This window comes from Falco peregrinus, chromosome 14 (assembly GCF_023634155.1).
Source record: "Falco peregrinus isolate bFalPer1 chromosome 14, bFalPer1.pri, whole genome shotgun sequence".
Classification (NCBI taxonomy): domain Eukaryota; kingdom Metazoa; phylum Chordata; class Aves; order Falconiformes; family Falconidae; genus Falco; species Falco peregrinus.
This window is the reverse complement of record NC_073734.1, coordinates 14,413,583-14,428,593: the sequence shown is the minus strand read 5'-3', so window position 1 is coordinate 14,428,593 and position 15,011 is coordinate 14,413,583. Positions and strand designations below refer to the sequence as shown.

Genomic DNA, 15,011 nt, shown 5'->3' with positions numbered 1-15,011 from the left:
CCAGTATGAACATAACAATTTAGGAAGTATAAATGTGTGCCAACCTAAATTGAATCTCCTTCAACCAGTATAGCACTTACAGACAACCTGGTACATGTAAAATATTTTATTCAGTAACTGCCTCTGCTGGAACAACTTCCAGAAGCATCTGAAGGTGCATAGTGATGGGCTCTGAGGAAAAAACATTATTGTTAGAGGTTTTATGAAAGAACATTATTTCTATTCATACTTATTCCTAAGTGACAAAATTATCCTTGTGAGTATGTATTTTTCTGTATTCATATCTCATCAAACTTGAAAAATAATGTGTAGGCAATAAAAAGTGTCTTAAGATTCAAACTGCAGCATTCCAGGGTTCTAAACTTGCTCTTAATAGAATACAATGCTTCTAATTACATAATATTTAATAATCCCAAGGGGCAGGAGAGACTATGGATATTTTTTAATGTCGGTGTCTGTAGAACTACTAATTCTTTCTTCAGCTTGTTCGCTTTCCCTTTTAGAAATACCTGTGTGTCTGGTTTCCCTGAGATAATTGCAGGGTTGCTCTTGAGACTACCCAAAATTATTTTATAAATGGTTTCACTGGGTTTTTGCAGCTTTCACTTTACTGAGCAGCACTGTGATAACTTTTTCGTCTTGATACTGTTAATGTTTTCTTTAGTAAGTATAGTAAAATTCACAACCTGAGCTAAAACCATAGTATGTTGTGGCATAGGAATGTAATGTCTGCTAACCTTTAGTTAATGGCTAAAGCAATGTTTTGAAATTGAAAAACTAGCTTTACAGATAAAATAGCTCTGGTGATTTTAAAATCAGTTTCTTTGTGCTACTACTGTTTTTTGGGTTTGGTTGGTTGTTTTTTTTGGTGAACTAAGTTTTGTTTTTCCTGAAGTCAGACAATGGTGCTTTTGTTTGTTTTTTTCCTCTCACAGGAAGAAGTAAAATACAGTCTTTAGTAAAGCTCACCATGGGCCACTCTATGTCTGGAAAATTGCCTCCTTCCACACCCAGCTCATGTGATTTTTAGACGGGATGGACCGTATATAATGAGCTTCATTACAGTAATTAATCTAAAACTTAGAAATGTTCTGTTGAATTTGGAGCCAGCTATCTGAGGTATACTTACTTGATATTTTTTGGGGCCAGTTGAATTTAAAATGAACGAAAAGTACATAAACTATAAGTCCACTAAGTATAAATAAAACACAGTACAAATAGGGCAATTCAGGTGCGCTGATGATTGGTGCCAATACCAGTAAAATGGAGACTAATGTCACTATGACTGGAATTATGATGGGTACCTGCAAGACACAAACAAAGCACAAAATAACTTGTTTTGTTGTTCTTACGGCAGTTGCATATATGAAAGAATATTTTCATTGCCTTACGGATTTTTTCCTTTTAAAATTTCTGGAATTAGATGGGGTAATTGAAAGAGTAACAAGAATATGGATAGGGAAACCCCTTCTGCTAAATCATTGACCAAGATCTCTTTGTCTGTATTGCAAATTGCAGTGTAAAAATTTGCATTCTCATGAATTTGGGACCCAACTCCAGTGCCATGACCTGGAGTCTTACTCTTGAGTACTCAGTGGTAGTCTGCTGACTGCAGCTTCCCATCCCTGACCATCTGCCTTGTGCTTGTGGTCTGTGCAAGTGAAAGTAAACACCCTGGAATTTTTTCCCAGTGCTTACAAGCTTTGTCCCAGTGCAAAACTGGAACAAAGTGAAGAACTACAAATAAATGGCTATGTTTCAGGTAAGGAAAAAACAAACAAACTATGAGTCTGCCTGAGGATGTTGTTTAAACGTGCAAATATTTAGGATGAGTTCATGTTTCAGTATTTGTGGGAATGGAGGAAAAGCCATACTGAATGCTGAACTTACCCTGATTGGTCTCTTGAGTTCCTTTCTTGTGAACCTCATAACAATGAGCGCAAGTACAGTTAAACCATAAAATATCCAGACTGCAAAACTAAAATAATTTATGAGTGTGTCAATGTCACCAGGGATAATATAAATAATAGCAATGGCCCCCTAAAAACAAAACCAAAAATTAGTATAGTCTACTATAAAAGAAGCCTGAATTTTACTGATGTGTCAGTAAGGGCACGTTTGGTGTTCTAGAGCAGGATCTGTGAATGCGCTTGCTTAAATATTTGGGTGTAAGTGTATTGCAGCACCTTTAAAGATAGTGTCCACATCCTGCCAACGTGGGGGGTTTTGTGTGCAATTTTAATTCCATTTTAAGTCCAAAGAATTAAAATTTGTATCTGTTAATCTGTTGTTGACTGCGTGTTTTGGAGTAAATGAAGATGCTAAATATATTTTTAGGTTATTAAAGTTACTGGGAGTCAACAGAACTGAATTTTTCATTTATCTTGTTTTACCTTGAAGAGAAATGGGTAGAATAAAAATAAGAAGATATTCTAGACTTATTTTAAAATGTATTTACTGAATAGAATTTTTTTTTTAGTGACATGTAAATTTGTTCTTGGAGAAAATAGGGTAGTAGTAGCTTGTGTTCAAGCATCTTATGGAATGAGGGATTTCCCTAATACTAATAATTTAATTTTTAATTTGTTTTCATTCTGCGGCTCCTTAAACATTTTGATTTTAAAATCCAGTTCTGGAATAAAACTTCAAATTGAGAAGTTGGAGGGGGTTTATATAGTCCTTTTTCCTATAATGTATTCAGTAGTTTTCTTGTCTAGATAGTCAGTGTTGAGAATGATAGTAAGAAATTGTGAAAGCATGTATTACTGGAGAATTTTTGTTGCTAATTTTTCTGTACTTAGAATATATACTTACATAAAATATGATAGCAGGTGCTGGCGTTAAACGCTTAACACTTATGTAGGATAGCACCTTTAGCATGTGCCCTTCACGACCTGCAACATAAACAAGTCTGACAAAACAAAAACAAGGCAATCTTGTTAGTGTGGCACCTACACTTTAAGTGGCATTACTAAAAAAGAAAATAAATAAAACCAAGGACCATTCATTTTCAAGTTTGTTTTATTGTGTGGCTACATCTAACTATAATTTCATCTGTATTTCCTTTGAATATGCAGTGAGATTTAAGGAGTATTGTAGACTAAATATGGGAAATACCAGTAGTAAAGCAGTGAACTTGAAACTAATTCTGAACCAGTATTAAAGTAGTGAATGTGAAATCAATTTCAGAATCATTAGTTTGCACATTTAATTTAAAATTAATCTTGGAAAAATGGTAGCAACTGTGGCCCTTTCAATTAAATATTTCCTTTTTAATTTGCTTCATACCAAAAAACTACATTGACAGCCTTCTGTCTAAAAATTGGTCTTTGCAGCCCTGTCGTATTCAGATGAATTGGAAATTTAAAGTATTTTTTAATAGTAACTGGAAGTGTTGAACAACTGATAGAAAGGAATAGCTTCTCTCCAATTCTTATCTTGATCATTACTGTTGTAGTCATGTTTGTACTGGTGGCAGTTTAGCTTTAAACTTGATGAGAGGTGGGGTGAAAAAAACCCCAACCTTTTGTGCCCTACCCACTTTGAATTAATATAAGACCATATTTTCTAATTTATCAAACCTGCATAGCCACTGTTTCTTTTGAAAATTAAACAATACAGTTAGATTTGCTGGTACTTTTTAATGTCTGTATCTTTGTGTGTGTAGATACATAGCTGTATATGTAAATTTTTCCATCCTTTAAATTTATTTTTTTTTTAAGATACTTGGAATGGGAGCTTACCTGCCTGCAGTAAAACAGGTCCCGTTGGCAGATCCAATTGTAGAAAAGGCCACAAAGAGAGGAACTATCCAAGAGGCTGGATAAAGGACTCTATCTCCAAATGTCTGGAATATGGGATTAAAATGAATAATTTTTGTCATTTTAACTACCATTTACCATAAAGATATTACTGGTTTATTCAGTTATGCTGGAGCTTCTTTAAAAGAACAGTAAATGGATATCTAAGGTACGTTACCAATAAAAACATATGTTGTATATTTTGTGTAGTTATTAGAGAATGCTTTGCCAAATGAAGACCTGGATTAATTCATGAACCACTCTTCATAGAGTGGAATGTTGTTGTCATGGTGTTTCAGATGCAGCATCTGTAGGAAACATTGGGAGGCAGATGTAAAAGATAAGCAGAAATCAAATTCTGTTAGAGAGTCCTGGTTTGGGAGCGTGTCTGCAAAATAACAAGGCAGATGGCATTGCAGCAGAGCACCACGCATACGGAAGCTGGTGTTTCAACCTATATAAAAAGAGTAACGCTAGTGGCGACAGCATGACAACCTAAGCCTTATGGGTGAATGAGTAAAGGACAAACTTGCGAAGGGCTTTCACTACATTTTGGTTTTTACTTGTGCCATGGTATGCTAGCTGTCACTGCAGGATGGATTACATCTAATGGAGGTACATTGATCTACTGTAAATTCATTTGAATTAAACCTTTTTTTGACAGGTGGGTTTGGGGGTTTTAGTTGGGGGGTGGCTAACTTTTTTGAGTAAACCAAACATAAAAGAGTTCTGCTTTTGCACAAGTGTAACATCTGTGCTGTTTCTTTGTCCAGTAGTAGGACGCTCATCAGTGCTAAGCAAGAAGTCTACTTACAGGTGTATTGACCTTCTCATACAGTGCACTCCTTTTGCGGTTTGCGGTGCTTCCATTGTACTGCTCAGTGGCAGTTCTGAGATTTTGTTAATTTAGTCTGAGTTTAGTGCTAGCTGGTTTAGTGTGTTGCTGAGATTGTAAGTTTAGTGGTTTTTTGAAGAGGGCTAGTTGTTAAACAAGACATAACGATATATAAATTAGTGTACCTCTTGATGCAAACAAGATGCTGAAATGTACTGAAGCTCTACAGTTTAAAAGGTTTTATTTTTTAAGATTTTGAAGTATTTCTTCATCAGTGCACTTCTTTACTGTACTGCACTGTATTTTGCAAACACGTCATGTGCTGTTTGTTTTCCCCAAAAATTAGTACCAGGAAAAGTTGCTGCATGACCTCAACTATTGTTTCAGAGACATGCCCCACAGAAAATTTACAAGTAGAACTGAAAGGACAGATGTGCTTGCTTAAGTTTTCAAAATTATACAGTCTTTAATTTCATCTGTAATAGTATATCTTGAAGTACTGTAAAAAGGATATTTCTTAGTTTTATTAAGAAAAGCAAGAACGAGTGAATTATGGACTGCTTGCTGTTATCGCGAGAACGACAAACTTTGATCTACTGTCATTTTGCATGTGCTTGTTTCTCAGAAATACTGGAAGCACTGTAGAGGGCAAAGCAGCAGTCGGATGTTTTTCCTTCCATCTTTTTGGTGCTAATGGAAGAGAGTCAAGCTCGGAGCTGCAGTGTTTACAAAATGTTAGCTGAGGACTGCATTACTTTTTGTACCTTTTTTAAAAAATATTTTCTTGGGATATGACAGAACTACTGTTTAAGCATTACTGAAATAAATTTTAGATTAAGAAATGACAGATAATGAGCGATAAAGTGACACTGACAGCATAGACAGAAATCAATTGTATTTTAAGAAAAAGTATAGGTTCCTTTTTGCTCAGGACTTCAATGCACACAGTCTTCTTCAGATACTCTATTACAAAATAAAGTGGCTTACCACAGCAACTGCCTGGGACTGCAGGAGTTCTGTTGAAGTCATTACGGTGAAATACGAAATGTTTATCAGAACGTAACAAACTGTAACCAAGGGGATCCCAATAATTATAGATAGCGGTAGATTTCTAAAGAATGCAAAAGTAAGACTCCATCAGCATTGCTATATCACTGGTAGAGTTGTCATAGTAAACTGTGGACTCTTCCTCATATGCTCTTCAGTTATATTTAAGTTTTTTTATTGGTAGAGCCATGGAAATCAAGATTTTTAAAAAGGAAAAATACAAATTTATGCAAATTTATGAAGCCTGTAATAGGTGCTAATTAGCTTTGTTAGTGCTTAAACTTTGAATAACCATTGCTTTTAAAAACAAACTAAAATATTAAGTGTTTGATTTTTGTTATTAGAAACACTGCTTTCCTACATATTTTTACCTGTAAGGATTTTTAAGTTCTTCTGTGATGTAATTGAGTTGATTCCTGGAAGAAAAAACATTCATGGAATGTTATTAGCAGTCAGGTGTTGAAATACTAGTATGTTACCAAGTCAGGTAACGTATTTCTTGTGTTACTGGTTTTTACCTTTTCAGTGTTTTTTTTAAAAAGACAACAGATACAAACAATGTTTTAGGTTTTTGCCCTGCATTTTTACCACTTAAGTGAGCTGCTTATACAAATGTCAGCCTCTTCATTCACCATCTTTTCCTCCATTATTTTTTCCTCCTCACAGTTTTAGAACTGTCTTTGAGATTTTGGAATGATATTGTCTAAGTTCTTGGATAAAATATCCCAGAATAACAACACAAAAAATTGACAGATGTTTATCTCAGATTTACAAGATTGCCTTTCATCTTCAAGCTTTGCACTGTGTGGGTCTTTTCAAATAAAAGCACAAGTGTGCCCATTGCAAGGACTGAAGCAAGTCTGCTGATGTTTCACAATTGTTCTGTAAGTCATGTTGTCCAGAAAACTGGCATGAAAAACGTTTTTAAGGTTTACACCTATCAGAATTACAATTTCCAAATACTCATTTTTGCTGGAGCACGTAGACCAGATTGAAACAAAATTTTTACTTGTCGCTTCTGAAAATGTGAGGAGTTTGTATTTACATTTTAACAGGGTGATTTTCAAATGCTGCTGCGTGGTGATTACATACTGAAATAATTGTTTAGGCACCAGTTTCCTTGCTCACTTGAAAAATCGAGGTGAACGTCTGAATTGACAGACTTGCATGACTGGGCGAAGACACTCAAGCTTGGAAATAAAGCCTGAAGGAGTAATCCATTTTAAAAATAAACTCAGTTTTAAGCATCTAAATGGAACTTGCTTTGTTGTAAGTTTTAAGATTTATTATATTATTACTTTCCAAAATACAGACGTATATGCAAACTTTTACAGTTTGAACATGTAAAAATAGCATTAATGGATCAGACCTTGATATGAGATTTGTGCCAACAGAGCCCTAGACCACCTGACATTCCCTTTAGTTTCAGGAAATGAAAAATGTAAACTATTTTCCAGACTGTGGCAGAGAATAAATTAAATATTCCTTCCAGTAAATAAATTTAGTCTTACAAAAATAATTCTGGAGAGCACTCAGAATTCTGACTATTAAATATAAATGCTGTATGTAGAACATGGGCGTAAACCTAAAGCCATCCATATCTGTGATTATTTCCAAATGTGTTTTCTTAAATCTAACATAGTAATGGCTAAACAAATGTGGAGATTTTTAATTGAAAGTTTCTCAGGGAAGAAAATGTCATTGTTTTTTCTATTAATTCAAAAATGAAACTTGAATAAGAAAAAATATAAAAGTTGAGCCTTATGAATTCTGACACTTTTTGTTTTGTTTTGTTTTTTTTTTTTTTTTTTATTATATCATCCTGTACTAATCAAACACCACTGCATACTTCACAAGAAGTGGAATTTGATGGGGTACCTGTAGGGGCTCTGGGAAGGCTATTTTGCCTAACATAATGGAGTTAAACTGTGTTATATTCTCGTTACCACAGTATCTAAGCACCTTCAGCAGCAAAGCAGTAGCCCTTTCGGGATCTAGTATAGGGTTTTTTTCCCTAATAAACAGTAACTTGAGGATTAGGGGGTGGGGAGTGGGCCAGGGTTTTTTGGTTTTATTTAGTTGTTTGGGTTTTTTTAACCAAACTGGTGTTCTTTTTCCAGAATTCATTAAGAGATTCTTAATAACAAGTCAGATGTTAACTTTTTCAGATCACATCTTTGAGCTCTACAGGGAGAGAGTAAACCAGTTAAAGGCTGTTAAACTGTAACTATTAATGCTAGTAAAGATACCTTACCATCCATCATACGCCCAGAGTCCATTATAAAATGCCAAACTGATGGAGCCAACAGAAATTTTGCTGTCCTTGAAAGAATCTTGAAAGTTTTCAGTTTTTCCTGCAAATAAGACATAACTACGAATCAATGTTGAAATTAATTCCTTTAAAATCCCACTAGATGAAGAAGCATTCCAACATCTGTTTAATGTTTTGAAACTTCTCACTGTAAAAATCAATTAATACCTATTCTTATTAGCACATCTGTCATGTTGCATTTCCCACCCACCTCCCTTCTCTGAAAGGAAGTGTCATAGTTCCCAAGAGATCTGGAACTAAAACATTGAATAAAGAGAGCCGTATTGTTGTGCCGCTTCTGTCGGTGGGAAGTTTTTTAATGGTCACAGTGGAAGCTAAAATAATTTTTGCAAGTAAAGTATATTTAATTACCTTGTGCAAGGAGAACAATTCCACTTACAATAATGATTGTGACAATGATCATTTTAGTAGCTGTGAGAAAATTCTGGAGATAGCTTCCCAGCTTCACACTCAGTGAATTCACTATTGTAATGATCACTAAAAGAAAGAAGTTTATGAATTTCTGCATTAAATTTGTCAGAATTGAAAGTTGCCTTTTAAACCTCCCCCACCCCCTTTACTGTACTGCTTTTTCCTTCTACTGTTTGTCTATATTATTGATACAGTTTTTTAACGTGCTATGTTTGGATAACTTGGGAAACTTTTTCCTTGCTATTTTAAGAATTAGATTTTGATATACCTTTAACGAAAAAAATACATTGAAGTTACACCATATTCTGATAAATACAGAAATAATACCTCTACACAATTTTTCTTCCTTTTTTGCTAGACATAAGCATTCATTACACAGCTGTATCTTAATAAAGATAAAAGAAACTTAGACAGGGACCAAACCATTTTTAAACCTATAGTTTTTATGTATTGTTGAATTAGTTCCTGTGGGAAGGACTCCTGAAGTCTCGTGATGGGGCCATATGGAAATTGCTATGCAGTTATGGATCTTGCCTCTTTTTTTAAAAAGTATGAATCTTACCAATGGCAGCTGCTGCAAGACACTTGATAACAGCCGGGGGAGGATCGCAACCTGGATAAAAAGGAGCTGATGCATATTCTGCAAAGCTGAGACAAATAATTGCAAATGAGCTGGGTTTTGTGACGAGTAAGCTTGTCCAAGAAAACAGAAATGCTGGAATTGGGCCAAACGCCTCCATAAGGTAAGGATATTCTCCCCCGGATTTTGTGATCATTGTGCCAAGCTCAGCAAAACAAAGTGCACCTGAACAGCAAGAAAAGCATTTATTACTGGTTTAGTTCATACTAAGCTATGACTAACAGATTATCACTTTTCAACTGGTAGAAAAGTTAATGAAATGGATGTATACAATGCATTGTTACTTTTTTCATATTTCTGTACGTTCTATTGTAGATGCAAACCAAAAATGTAATTACTTATGAGCAATTGAAAAAATATACAGAAACTTAATAGCTTCAGCATTCTGGACTGTTAGTCCAGAATTTACGACTATTGGTGTTTAAGGCTTCAGCAAAGAAATTACAAATACTCTGATTTCATACTAGATTTCTGTTTAAGAAACCAACACTGTAAGAAGCATCTAAGTGACAGCTGCACTGGCTGACCTACCTTTTGGAGACTTAAAGTATTTCATGCACAATTTTGAAGTAAAATGTCTATAAAGCTCAGTTTTAAAGCACAGCGATATTTCTAGATTTATTGCTATAGCTGGTATCAAAGGCTTTTTGCCTGTGCTCTGTATCTGACACAGTGCCCGAAGAATTCCTCTTTGGTTTACTGCTAGAAATATTTTTAGGTGCTTGGTGCTAATGTTTCAGATCATAGAATTAAATTCATACAATTACACAAGTGGAAAAATAGCAGAAGTACCTAGTTCACTGCTAGTAATTTTCACATTTTGGTTGTGATTTAAGTAGAAAAGTATTCTCTTTGTTATTAGTGGATGAAGTCAGCAAAACTAAAACCTACTTCCAAAATGAACTGCAAGTGTACTTTACAATTTTAAAAATTTAGAAACGGCACATACTCTAAGTGTTTGCCTGAGTTGTGCTACACTCATCAGGATATGACTGACTTTGGTCTAGGAGCTGTTATTAATTGGTGAAATGAGAGTAGTATGCAGAAACAGTAGAAACAAAGATTTAAGCAAAGATTGAAATTCTTTATTGATCAATTTACCTAATGTCGCAAGAATTCCACAGGCTGCCCAGATGGTTAAACAAGGACCCACTGCTCCAACATTGGCAAGTACTGATTTTGGAGAAACAAAGATGCCTGAGCCAATAATTGTACCAACAATCATACAGATTCCACTGATGAGGCCAACCTTGAAATAAAATGAGACATCTTGGTAAAGTATATTTCTAATAATTCCATAATTACTTCTCGGTGTAATACAATTAGAGTAATTGTTATTACTGACTTTTTTTTTTCAGCTTTCAACATACAGCTTCCACAAATATTAAGCCATGTGAAGGTTTCTCTTTTCTTTACAAGACGCATACGCACCTTGTGGCATACTCTGCCATTTCCAAAAGTGCAGTTATTTGGACTTTGCCTGTGTATTTGTTGTATCAAACTGTCCTTTAGGTTATGCGGGTCTCAAATCAAACCTTACACAGGTGAACACCCCCTCTCCACCCTGATTAAACACTGAAATTCTTTTATGAGCACTTGAGGAATTCTGAATTTTCTAAGCTTCAAAAATTTGCTTTTTTGGATGGAGCCTAGTTGTTGTTCAGCTTTCCTCTCCTTGATTCAGGTATTTCTGCACAGGCATTATCTTGATGCTGCTAGGTGGTGAAAAGATCATGTTCTGACTTTGTAGTGACCTACATGTTACAGGAAACTAGTAAAACTCAAGGCATTTCCTGCTAAAAAAACCAGTAGCATGGGCTGCTTAAATTGTCCTGCTAGTTACAGCTGTCCAATAACATCAATATTCTTCCAGTCTTGACACCAAACTAAAATTACATAGAGAGTCTTTCTCCAGGTTATTTAAATTTAAAGAGGGATTGCACTCCCTCCTGAGAGCAAGTGACACATCTGTTTTCTAAAGCATTCGGAATTTTCTGGAGGAGACAAATTTTCACTTCTCTTTCTGTACCAGCGGCTATTTTATGGCTATAAACACCAACAAACTTTCAGAAGCAACGAGGTGAACAACCCCCTTCATCCTCTGAGAGGTACATGGAGAAAGAAACGGTGAAGTTTATAGAGTGTCTCACTTGATCAACTTCGAAGTTATCAGAAAAAATAATTCAAATACTTAAAAAAAAAAAAAAAGCCATATTATTTTAAATTATATCAGAGCTATTTAACTAGCAGTTAGTAGTTTTCTGAAATGTAAACCAACGACACGGTCAAGATATTAGTACATGGCTGTCACATTGGGACACAGTTGCAGTTTTTGTACAGAGATGCACATGCAAAGAGGCCCCCCCCCCCCGCCAGCCCCTCGCACACACACGGGCTGAAAACACAAGATTTTGCCTGCTTTTGTAGGTTCGTCGTTTGGGGTTGGTGGCTCTGAATGGATTCTCCATCCTCTTTTCCGTTGGCCTTTCCTTTTCTTTTCCTCAAGCTTTCTTCACCCATTTGGCTCAATTGTTGAAATCTCTAAGGAAATAAAAACAATTATCAGTCTAGCGTATCGATGTTAGCTTGGCTTTTGCTGATACAGAGGGGTCCCAAATACTGTAGGTAAATATTGCCAAAAAACAGACGTGCACACACACTTGCTCACAGGCAAAGGACTTCCTTCCATCTGACTATCTGCTCAGAGATTAAATCAGAGGCGTTACGTTTACTTCACCTTATCCATCTGACTTGCTCTGGAGTTTCCTCGTGCCCACCTGGCAGTGAATGTCTTTGTATCTTCCGCCTGGGGTCACATTCAGTGGAGAGGATGTCCTCCCTGGAACAATCTAGGTTTTACAGCTGGTCCCTCCTTTGAATTCCTCCAGACATCCAGACAGATTAAATCTTTTTTCCCAAAAGCTAGTCTGTTCTCTTATCTAGGAGACCTTCTTTCTGATCTTCGTTAAATTAGGCCTTGTCTCAGTTCCTTGAAGATGCAAGTATCTGCTGAACCAAGTGCTGTCTGCTGTAATTGTGTAATTAGCAGCTCTTTGACTCAAAAAGAGTCACCAGAATCCTCTGTGTTGACTCAGGGTGAATGCTGCTGTACGTTTTGTTCTGTTTAGAATTAGAATGTAAACAGTTGGGTGTTTTTTTTTTCAAGTTTAAACTTAGACTTGTGTTTTTGTGGGGTTCTCCTGTTTGCCTTAGTATTGGAATCAAATACAAGCTGAGATCGTGAAGGAAATTGGACAGGTTAGGTCCTGATTCTCCAAAGTTGATTCAATCAGAAGTCTCTTCTCTCCTCAGACCCTCTGGCTGTAATTACTGGAGTCTGAATGTTGACGATCGTTTTGCAGTTGTACAGGCAGTAATTCAGGAATGCGTCATGTTTAGGCAACTTAACTAGTATCCAGTAATTCTTGGCTACAAAACCTGTGGCATTTTAAATTAACAGAACGCTTATCTCAGTACTGCTGGTCTTCAGAAACATTTGGGCTGTAAAGACATCCGGTTTATGTTTTGAATTAAAGATTATCTTTTTTTTTTTTTTAGAAAAGAAATCATCATGAATCCAACTTCTAAGATTAAACTTACAATAGAAAATTGCCCACGTAAGGAATGCAGGGCTTGGGTCACTGAATTTTATTACAGCTTTGTACCCAACTTCTGTCTTTAAAGTCATGTACTTAGAACGTTTTAATCATTGTCTTTTAGCAATTCATACTTTCACTTACCTTTTTTATTTATATTTGTTTGGTGTTAATCGGGTCCAGGAATCTTTGTATATGTATTTCTTTATTTCTCCCGTTAGATTTACCAGCCAGTTAGACAACAAGACATGTCCATGTCTGAAGCCAGAATACGCAGAAGCAGCAGCTTAAGTACAGAGGTTATAAAAGGTAATCATTAAACCTATTCTCAGCCAAGAAGCTTTGAGATAGGAACCACAGGTAAACCAATAGTCCGATTAGTTTATCTTTAAAAAAAAAAAAAGTCTTTGTTCCGTTCATAAGAATGTTTGTCTAGTACCTAACTAATATATTACATAGTGAGAGTGAACCATAATTTGAAAAGTCTATTTTGATGGTTTTATGTCAAGCAATTTCTAATTTAGAAATGCTTTGGAAAGATAACCTTGAAGTAATTGTCGTATTAAGGGTGCATTAAAAACATCTGTCCAGGTGTTAGCTGCATCCTATAAAAATAGTTGATGTTTTTATCTTGAAAGGTAGAGATGTGTGAACAGAAATTTTTCCTTTTGCTTTTCATTAACGTGAAGGTAATTAAGTGGGAAGCTTGTGTTCCCTTCACTTGCAGTTCAAATTAATTTTTCATTTTTGCGAATGTTTTAAAATCTTGCTTTAGTGAAAAATGCCATTCTCTATTTCTATGCAGTTGTATGTCCAGGAAAAAAGGTATTTTATCTTGAGTGCTGAAATAAAGTAGCTTCTTTCATTCCAGCTAGTTATCCCTAAAATACTAGCAAAAAAACCTGTAATTATGTTTCAGTTCATTGTTTTTGGCAATGCAGTTGTACAGTTCGTTTCCTGCAGGACATCAAACCCTAAATTCTGATCAGCCCAATCTAACAACCTAATCTAAAGCGAAAAGATGTACTGGTATTAGTCACTGATGTTAAGACTTATTACCAATGATATGATAATACTTCATGAACAATAGTAGTACAGAACTGGAAATAAAACCAAATTTTTAGACCTAAGTATCAACAAAACTGTATTCTGGCATGGTTTGACAGTTGGGTTTGGCTTGGTTTAGGTTTTTTTAACCTTTTGTTTAAGCAAGCAGGCTTGATCAACAGGAATTCCTGTCTCTTGTAATGATGATGTAAATCCATGACTGAAAATGGACTGTAAGAAAATGTGAAACAGACTTACACTGGTTTAGATTTGCTGTGTTTTGTGGTGGTTGAGCCAGACTCTGTGCTGTTGGTGTCTTTCCCCAAGATTGCAAAGTAATGTCAGTACTGAAAACAAAACCAAAACTGTATTTTATTTTTTTTACTATTTCCTCTTTTTTTTCTTGTTTAATTTTCAGAGAAATAGGGATAAGCTTCAAGAGAAGCTCTTCCATGTTAACTAACTTCTTGCTCAAAAACTACCGTCTGAACAATGGTTGGACAAAAATTCTTTTTTTCTACAGGTAAAGAGAAAAAAGAGTTTTAAAATTATAGAGTCTTAACTACAAGCATATGAAAAGCCAGATATGAACAACTTATTCCTTTTTTTGCGTCTTTTACAAGGACTTCAAAATACTTTTTATGGTAATTGTAATGTAGGATTCAGTAAACTAAAGTTTTTATATCCATGAATCGCAGATGCCTCATCTGGGATCATGTGTTATATAATGTGCTACTGTGTTCTCTATAACTGATAATTTTGAAATTAAGATTGATAACCTTTTTATCATTCCTGTGTGTTTCCTGAAATGCCACAGAGACTATTGAAATAGCTAATGTGAAAAGAAAAAAGGAGGGAGTTATATTATGGGGCTAACTTGTCCCTCAAAATGAAATAGACACACCTTTCACATCATCTCTACCCTGGGATTTCCAGACCAACAAAAAAAAAAAAAAAAGGGAGGGGGGGAAATTTACATAATTTTGAGGAAAAGACGATAGAGTATATCATCTTTAATTCCATATTAAGTAAAGTTTAGCTTAGGAATTTTTTTTTTAGATTTTGTGTAGATAATATTTGAATTTTTTTGTGCAGATGTATTCTACACGTCTCATGATGTCTGCCGATGTCTTTCCTTTCTGGATGAGAACTGTAATCTACTTTGTTCCTTCAGGTACGATAAAGGCAATATTGAAAATACATTGTCTTGAGTTTTTGCCTGAACATCCAGTTTCTTTGGTTGACCTCAAATGCGTATTTGGAGGGTTCCCATCTGTTCAATAGGTGTCTTGAATCTCTGCCG

At 35.3% G+C, this 15,011-nt stretch overlaps 1 protein-coding gene across 1 annotated transcript; it reads right to left on the bottom strand.

Annotated features, from left to right (window-relative positions):
* Positions 1 to 91: 91 nt before the first annotated feature.
* Positions 92 to 11,593, bottom strand: SLC7A9 (solute carrier family 7 member 9). The gene is given in 12 exon segments (XM_055818972.1): positions 92 to 1,111; positions 1,113 to 1,304; positions 1,891 to 2,040; positions 2,815 to 2,911; positions 3,744 to 3,847; positions 5,623 to 5,746; positions 6,054 to 6,098; positions 7,937 to 8,036; positions 8,366 to 8,491; positions 8,988 to 9,230; positions 10,167 to 10,314; positions 11,481 to 11,593. Coding segments are annotated over 12 exon segments (1,530 nt in total). The 5' UTR covers positions 11,586 to 11,593; the 3' UTR covers positions 92 to 1,015.
* Positions 11,594 to 15,011: the final 3,418 nt, after the last annotated feature.